The 8,953-nt window shown below is 35.1% G+C and overlaps 1 protein-coding gene across 1 annotated transcript; it reads left to right on the plus strand.

Moving 5' to 3' along the window:
• The first annotated feature begins 1,157 nt into the window (after positions 1-1,157).
• LOC18104334 (ethylene-responsive transcription factor ERF022) lies at positions 1,158-2,325 on the plus strand. The gene has a single exon (XM_006376095.3). It carries the CDS (start codon positions 1,334-1,336, stop codon positions 1,898-1,900), a length of 567 nt encoding a protein of 188 aa, XP_006376157.3. The 5' UTR covers positions 1,158-1,333; the 3' UTR covers positions 1,901-2,325.
• Positions 2,326-8,953: the final 6,628 nt, after the last annotated feature.

The raw sequence follows: 8,953 nt of genomic DNA on the forward strand, positions 1-8,953 counted from the left end.
GTGAGATTCGAACCGCTACATAAAAAAAAATACTTTAGAACACGCTAAAGTGGTTTCTATGTAATTCCTAAAGCCTAAGATTTGACACATTGGTACCTGTGTCCTCGTTGATAAAGAAAAAAAAAGAAAGAAATGCTTTATGATTCCTACAATGTTTTGGATGGAAATAATACCTTAGGTGAAATAACCTATAGACCGTATTTAAAGATATAGTTGTGGTTATTTTTTTAAAGTATTTTTTATTTTAAAATATATTAAAATAATATATTTTTTTATTTTTTAAAAATTATTTTTGACATCAACACATTAAAATGACTTAAAAACATAAAAAATATATTAATTTAAAGTAAAATAAAAAAAATTAAATTTTTTTCAAAAATATTTTTGAAACGCAATGCAAAACATGCCATAATATATATATATATAAAAAAGTATGTCTTCCGGTTCCAAGAAATTAGTGGAAAATGAAAATTAAATTAGATTAGGTTTAATATACAAATACTATAAAACAATTATTCAATATTAAAGCTTTTAATAATTAAATGATTATGAACTTGATCTTAATTTTTCTAGTTAAAGTATAAGATATAAATTATTTAGAAAAATTATATAGCAGCAAATTGCAAATTTCACGAACCACCTGCTCATGAATGATTTGTCAGATGTCATAAATTCAAATAGTAGTAGAGTTCACATGAGAAAGTGTCTTCTGGCTAAAAAAAGAAAAATTAGGAGGCTGGCACTGCTCTAAAAATTCCATTCCTTTTAGTGCTGATAGACTTACCATGGAAGGACAAATTACGTACAATATGAAATGCTTCTAGCCTGGCTAGGCTACAGCAGTATCTATTAATTATCCATATTAAGAAGGGAAAAAAATCTTGACACAAGTAGAAGCTCCACACACCATTGAAGAAATAATACCAATATTTATAATTTTATCTTAATTATACAGACCATGTGTTTTTAAGAATGTAGTTGTTTTTTCTTTTTATTATATTTTATGAATATGTGAGTAGTTGTTCTAGGCTGACCATGATAATATTATAAAATGGAACAATGCATCGCAAGGTATGAATTTGTCATTCATTCAAAACCCCAGCACATGCAACGCATTGCCAGCATCTCCCGCACTTAAACGTAACTACTAGGAAACTCCCTCCTCCTCCCATCCAAATCATTCGATTGATGTGCCACATCTATTTATAGATTAGCACACACTCTTGTGTCACACTCTCTCGGCTGTCATAGTTCTTCACAATCATTAATTTGTACTAGTACATTGCGGGAATACCATTCATCAGTAGAGAAAACCTTCCTTCTACTTGCTAAAATGGAAGGAAGAACCAGGGACGGCCATCCGGGGATTAGTCAGCCAAGATATCGAGGTGTACGACAGCGAAAATGGGGGAAATGGGTGTCCGAAATCCGGGAGCCTGGTAAGAAGACAAGAATTTGGCTTGGGAGTTATGAGATGCCTGAAATGGCCGCGGCGGCATATGATGTGGCAGCATTACACCTTAGAGGACGTGGGGCTCAACTAAACTTTCCAGAAATGGTGGATAGTTTGCCCCGGCCGGCGAGCTCTAGCACTGAGGATGTGCAAATGGCAGCACAAGAGGCGGCTTTGCTGTTTCGGAGACCGATAAAATGTTCAGAGGGAGTAAGTGGTAGCTCTAGTGGCGGCGGGGGCAGTTTAGGTCCTGTTAGGGTTGGGTTGTCACCAAGCCAAATTCAAGCTATAAATGAGGCACCACTGGACTCACCAAAAATGTGGATGGAGTTAGCTGGGGCTCTTCTGTTGGATGAGCCTGTGGCTATGGGTGATGATATTGATGTCGAACTCAGTGATGAGTGGGGTGAAATGGAGCATGAGCATGACTCCATTTGGGATTATTAATCATATACAAACTATTTTTTTTGCGGTACTATATACTATATACTATATTTTTATTTTTATTATTATAATTATTACTATCATAGTTATATATAATGACAAATTGATTATACCAACTTGTGTAATAATGGAATTGCCTACCTTAAAATCTATCTAATTTCTTGAATATGATAGAGTCAATAAGCTTAATTAAGCCTTCTGCATCTTTTTTTTTCCTTCTGGTAGAGGGAGTTCTGGTCATTGTGGCTGCTTTTTGACAACATCGGGCTCTATTAATGCATTAAGAGAGTTGAATGTCTTCACCGGCAGAGGATTCGAAAGAGAGCCCGAAATGTGTTCTATTTCCTTTAAATTTGCACAAAGTGCCATTTTTTTCTCTCATTGTAAACGAAAACAATGTCTTTAATGAATCTAGCTAGCTTCTTCCATTCGTGTTTCGTGCTTAATTGTTTATTCTAGAGAAATCTGAACGTTATCGTGAAACTATATCTCTTCCGGTGTGCAAATTTGATAGCTTACAAAGAGTTCCATGGTATTCAGTGGGTCACCGTGAAGTTCAATTACGAGATACAAGCTATGAGTTTTAACGATCGACACAGAATGTCAAGTCAAATTTGTTTCTTTTTGTGAGTGTCATGATCTTAGTACGGTTGTGTTTTTTTTCCAAGAAAACTTCACCTGGGCGAAATACCCTACAGAGGATTCTACAGTTGAGCCTAACCAGGATTGTGATGGAATATTGTTTACTTAATTGACACTGACAGCATTAAAAGATGTCCCGGCCCCACCTACATTTGTCAAGGGCCAAAGATCTTGCTTAGATTGCCTCTTAACGTTTCCTTCGGGTTTCCTTCTATATGTTTGTCAACCAGGTACTTCTTTAATACAGGGAAAAAAAAATAAAAAAATTCTACCTCCTATACTGTTATTTGTTCAGTGGAAGGGCTTATGTTTGATTTTCCCTTTTACATGAACGCACTATTTAGAGTTTTACCATCAAAAACAAATACTATGATAAGACGAAATGCTAATACGTTATTTGATGGGCCAAAGCTAAGGCCTAAAGTAAAACAAAAAAATAAAGAGAAAGTACTAACGATTACAAAAACATATAAAAAAAAATAACAAAAGCAAACTGGTCAATAAAAAAAGGTTAACAAAACAAAACCACCCAAGAAAAAAAAATTAGGACAATAAGAAACTACCTCACAATTCAAGGGAGGAGAAAGAAGTTATTAGAGTGTCACTTTATAAGACAAATCCAACAAAACTAAGAAAAGACATCATTCGTGGAAGTTACATGTGCTGCCACAAGCAACAGATGCTTGTCCACATGCTAGCGCATGTATTACACACGCCAATTAACTTTTCCTTTCTTTTCTCAACTTTAGTCCTGGATTCTTTAATAATTCTCCAATTTAGTCCCTAAAATCTAATTGACCAAAGAACAAGCAAGGGAGAAAGGGAAAACAAAAGGAAAAAAGAGAAAATATACTAAGCTCGTGTGTCATGCACTTGTAGAAGTTATAGGCACCGCTTCATTAGTACATAGCTTATGCAATCACTTGACACACCTAATTCTTCATTGTAGAGATGTACAAACTGTCAACACAAATGTCTGCCTATCTCGATAATGGCTATGGCACATCTACCCGTCTCACCAATAGTTATCGTCACTGGTCAATGGAATGCTTATCTGTACAGTGCGACACCTCCACTCGACAACACATTTTATAAGTTACTTATGCGATAAAGGTAATTATTCTTCATTATTAATCTTGTACGGTATAACTGTAACTTTGCTCTCCATGGAGTAATTTCAATTGATTGTGGTGTATAAATACCTTAGGTCGCTTCGCAATAACAACAAACAATAGGCCAAACAATAACATAACACATGATAATCACAACATACATTCTCCACATGATAATCATAATATACACTCTTTTATGCTCTTTGTTCTTGTCCTTTTTGTTATACATTATTTTCCTTTTATAGTTTACTAACTTAAGCATTGAAGGATCCCCTATCTCAATAGAAGACTTGTTTTTATAGAAGTTCAAAAACCATAAGTCTCACCTAACTTAATACAAATTTCTTCAAAACCCATTGCACCAGCCTTGGAAAGGCCCAAATTCAACTTGAAGGTTTTTCGATTTGATGAGTGACACTATCTGTGGGAACTTGAACAATATCTACTTCATTCCTATTTTTCATATATGAAAAAATTCATTTCATGGTGATGACTCATAAATAGCAAGGCACGAGAAAGTAACCAACCTCTCCACCATAAGTACATTAGCTCTTCCAAATCTCCAAAAAATCACCCATAAAATGAAAGTGTTTATTGAATTTGTTCTATCTACATAACAATAGTTTTGAAATTTACCACTCCCTCAACAGATGATACAATAACTAGCTTCATTACACGTATCATCAAATACACGTTGACAACTCTGGTTTCTTAAAAGAGCAACTTAGAACAACTTGCTCAAACTAGACGCTCCAAACTTGAACTCCAAAGATAAAAAAAAAAGTAGAGCTTTAGCAGGTCCAAGCCATATAAGTGGCTACCTCCATCGATCTTCCTCTAAATCTTACTCGCATACACCTCATCAAAAAAGACCTCAAAGCGAGATAAGATCAATAATGATACAAGCTTATGATAATGAATACCACCCCAACCAAGTGGAATATTCTTTACTTTATAATTAGGTGTTACAATCTCGTCTCTTCAAAGATTGCATGTTTATAAAGGAAAACTTAGATAACGATGATGGACTTATAGACCTAAAAAACACATATAAAATGTATGACCTAGAAAAACAATCAATCAACAATGCAGCTTGCCTTATGCAGGGTGCACTAGGGGTGATGCGTCTTCTCCTTGCATAACTAGTCCTTTTATCTAGGCTCTCTAAGACCATAGGTTTCCTAGTGACCATGATACGAGGTGTCAACTCCCTTAAATCATAACTTTATGATTAAACTCAAAACCTCTTCCATTCCAGGACATAGATCCGTCATTCGATGTTGTGCATGTCATGACATGATTGCGACTTCACTAGGGACTTGTCTTGTCAGACTGAGCTTTGTTTATTTAATTGTTTGCTTGTTTATTTTTGTTGGTCTATGCAATTTAATTGTAGCCTATATTTTTACGTGTTGCTTATGTATTTTTTACATACTGCTCATGCATAAGTTTACTCCGTAATGATGGTCACATTGTGCCATAACCATTCCATGTAACCTTTATATTGCCTTCATGAAAGGTGGACACTAGGTGGGTCATAGACCCTTTTGAGACTAAATAGTAAGCCTACTCTTCAGGTAGTGGCTTATAATTTGACCTTAAGATATGGATTTTCTAATAATTCATTTTGCATCAATGCATACTTGATTAATAATCCTGAACTCGCGGGATTTTCTAAGCTAAGACCATGACTTTTTTTTTAATATGGATAAGAATATGAGATGATGTAATTAGCTTCAGAGAATAACTTAAAGACCAAGGCTAGGAAATTACCGCACATAAAAACCATTTTGTCTTTTTTTTTAATAAAAAGGACTCGAACCCACCTTTTTATTTTGTACTGTCCAATGTGTATAAGATTTAACCAAGATAAGGACTTGGAAAAGATTTTTTCAGATTAATCAAACTATAAATTTTTGCCCATATTCAATAAGGAAGTCATGGATTAGCCCTTCAAACATGTTAATCCATATCTGATGCATATGTATATACACCTACATTCATAAGCATGCATACATTCATATCTTAGAGTTTAAATGTCATGAGTGCATTCTAGATTAGAATATAAGTCCTCAAAAAGCTCAAATCCGTAGAGTTTACAACACCCGACTTCGTCAAAGAAATATGAAAGATGAAGAACATGATCATGATTATACCCACTTTCATGAAGAGTTGGATTCTCGGAAGGTTAGCATGGCTTGTATCTCTAGCTTGCTTGAGTAAACACTCAACGTTGGATTCCCTGAAGGCCCTTCCAATCGACCTGCCATTTTTGCCCAAACTTAAGCAACAATTCAACTAGAGGAAAGGATGGGCGAAGAGGGTAAGAAACCCCATTATAATGCAACATTTGTGTAGACGATAATACCAGCACTAACCTCTACAATAGTAGATGTATTCGCTAATGAATCTCACAAGACAAAATCGTCTAATGATATTGATCAAGATAAGATGATAACATTGGAAGCTAGAATAAGGGCTATCGAGGGGGTGGATTTGTATGATCCCGTATAAGCCGTGAAAATATGTTTATCCCAAACATGGTTGTATAAAAAAAAATTTGTGTTCATGATTTCATCAAATACACTGGAACTCAGTGTCCTGTCACCCACTTCAAATCTTATTGCAACAAAATGGTAGAGGTAGTGCACGATGAAAAACTACTAATGCACTTCTTTCAAGATAGTTTGAGTGGAGCAACGTTGAGCTGATATATAAGGCTAGATAACATGAAGATCCAAACTTGGAAAGATCTGGTGGATGCTTTCATCAAGCAATATAAGTAGAACATTGATATGGCCCCTGACAAAACCAGTCTATCTCATTTAAAGAAGGGGGATAAATAAAGCATGAGAAAGTATGCTTAAATATAGAGGGATCTGGTTGTATAGGTACATCCTCTACTCTTAGATAGAGAAATGGCTACCTTATTTGTAAAAACACTCAAGACACTATATTACGAGCATATGATGGGTAGTTCGACACAACAATTCTCTAATGTTATGGCTATAGCCAAGCGTATAAAGCAAGGGATAAAGAGTAGCAGGATCTCAACCTTTACTGAGAAAAAGGGCTTTGGAGGGAAGAAAAAGGATGTCGATCACATCGAGGGTGGTTACAGAGGTAAGAAAAACCACTTCCAAAACCACAACACCCCATCCCCTTCATCCCATATTGCCAACATCAATTTTCACTCTCTATTTCTCATAAAAAAACCTAAGACTTAAACCAACCAAGTCAATAACCAAACCAAGAACATACTAAAGAACAAGTATCATATAATACAAGAACAATGACTCTCGTTACCATTACCCTTGAACGAGATGTACCAAAAGCTACTAAGCATCAGATAGGTAGCTTCGATACCGCTTGCACCTCTGTAACCATTATTTCTTATCTGGTATAAGTTAGACCTCACCTGTAAGTACCACGCTGGCGTTGCAGAATATAACATCCATATCTGCAATACCTTCAAGAAAAAGCTCATGTAGTTAATTCAAGTCGGGTGGATAATATTTGAGGAAACCTTAAATGTAAATACAAACCCTCTACCCAATCATATCTTGGGTAGTGGGCCGATAAACACACTAAATGTGGAAGGCCCAAGGAGTTTGAAAGTGTCACTGGATAAAGTTTATAAAATGCTAGTGAAAGTCAGGTACAAAAAGGGTAGTTATGAAGGACCAACGAGGATAAAATTTTATCAGTATCACTGTGAAAAATGCCACATGATCAACCATTATAAAGGTTTCTACAATGAGGTGATACAAATGCAAACCCGAGAAACTCTTAGTATTGAATGAAGAATAAGTACATAAGTGTCCATGGTAGATGAACCAAGTAGAAACAAAGAGGTATATCGGGTACAATTCACTATAGAAGGATTGCCCAAACTGATTTTGTCAAAACCTATAGTGGCAGGTAAAAGAAACTACACTACATTACTGTAGAACTATGAATACTCCTTCTAAAGTGCTCAACCAACACCTATTTTCCAAGCAGAAGTTGGAGGCCTAACCCGTAGTAGAAGATTCATACTGGAAGAACTCGAGAATAAAAGAAAGCTAAGAGGAAATAAGTGGTTGACCTGACTAAAGAGGTGAACAAACCCATCACTTGAGAAGAGACCAATGAGTTTTTAAAGCTGATGAAACATAGTAAATACAATGTTGTTGAGCAACTTAAGAAGACTCCTGCTAGAATATCATTGTTGTCATTGATTTTAAGATTTGAGCCACATACAAAGGCTTTGTAAAAGGTGTTGAATAAGGCATATATACCTTAAGATATGAACTAAAAAACTAGGAAACACCTTGTAGGAAGGATCCAGGCTTTGAATTATCTATACTTCACTAAATATGAATTGAATCTTGATGGTACTAGACATAACAAGCCACTATGCATTACTGTAAATCCCGAGATAATCAAGGCTGGATTAAATTAAAGAAAAGAAAATAAACTAAACTAAAAAGAAGTGGGGGAAAAACGAATACACTTAAAGAAAATGGAGTCTAAATGCAAATAAGAATAATTATAGAGCATAAATACTACTCTTCTTACCAAAAACAAATCTGCAACTATCGTGAAGAAAGAAGAGAGGGAGTTTTGGTATCTATTTTTACAGATCAAGAGAGAAACACCAAATTTCAAGAACCCATTCAAGATTAAGGGTTATAGGTAAAAATAAACACAGGTGGGCAAGGGATTAACAAGAAAAATTGAACAAGAAGAGAAGAGGGGAGGGTCAGTTATCATTAGAAAGAAAATGAAGGATCAAGACCTTGATTCGTATTGGGTAAGATATTTTAAACATGGTCTTATGAGTTGTTTTAAAGTCGATTATGAATTGATGCCTGGATGTTAAATTATAGATTTGAGTTCTATAACTCTAGGTATAGTTAAAAATCCGATGAGAGGTCAGACAGTAACAGTTTAAAAACGAGACAGTAACAGTTGGACAGTGACAGTCCAAATATTTGTTGATGAGCGATTTTAACTATCTTAGAGGTAGAATTGGGTTCTCCTTAAATCATAGAACTTGTAGCCTCATGTCTTAGCTTTCCAACGACACTAATCTCGCTTGAATCAGAGTTCTATAACTCTAGATATAGTTAAAAATCTGAGAAGAGATTAGACAGTAACAGTTCAAAAACGAGATATTAACTGTTGGACATTAACAGTCTATATGATATTCACCTTTCAATAATATGTATTCTATTTCAGGAACATCACATGCACGACATGAGTAGATCCTAGCTTATGTTCCCTTTTTTGTAATTTAGGTTATAGGGGGTATACCCAT

The sequence above is a fragment of the Populus trichocarpa genome, chromosome 13, assembly GCF_000002775.5.
Source record: "Populus trichocarpa isolate Nisqually-1 chromosome 13, P.trichocarpa_v4.1, whole genome shotgun sequence".
Lineage (NCBI taxonomy): Eukaryota > Viridiplantae > Streptophyta > Magnoliopsida > Malpighiales > Salicaceae > Populus > Populus trichocarpa.

Coding starts and splice junctions, on each gene's coding strand:
- LOC18104334 (XM_006376095.3), top strand. CDS start 1,334: ATGGAAGGAAGAACCAGGGACGGCCATCCGGGGATTAGTCAGCCAAGA.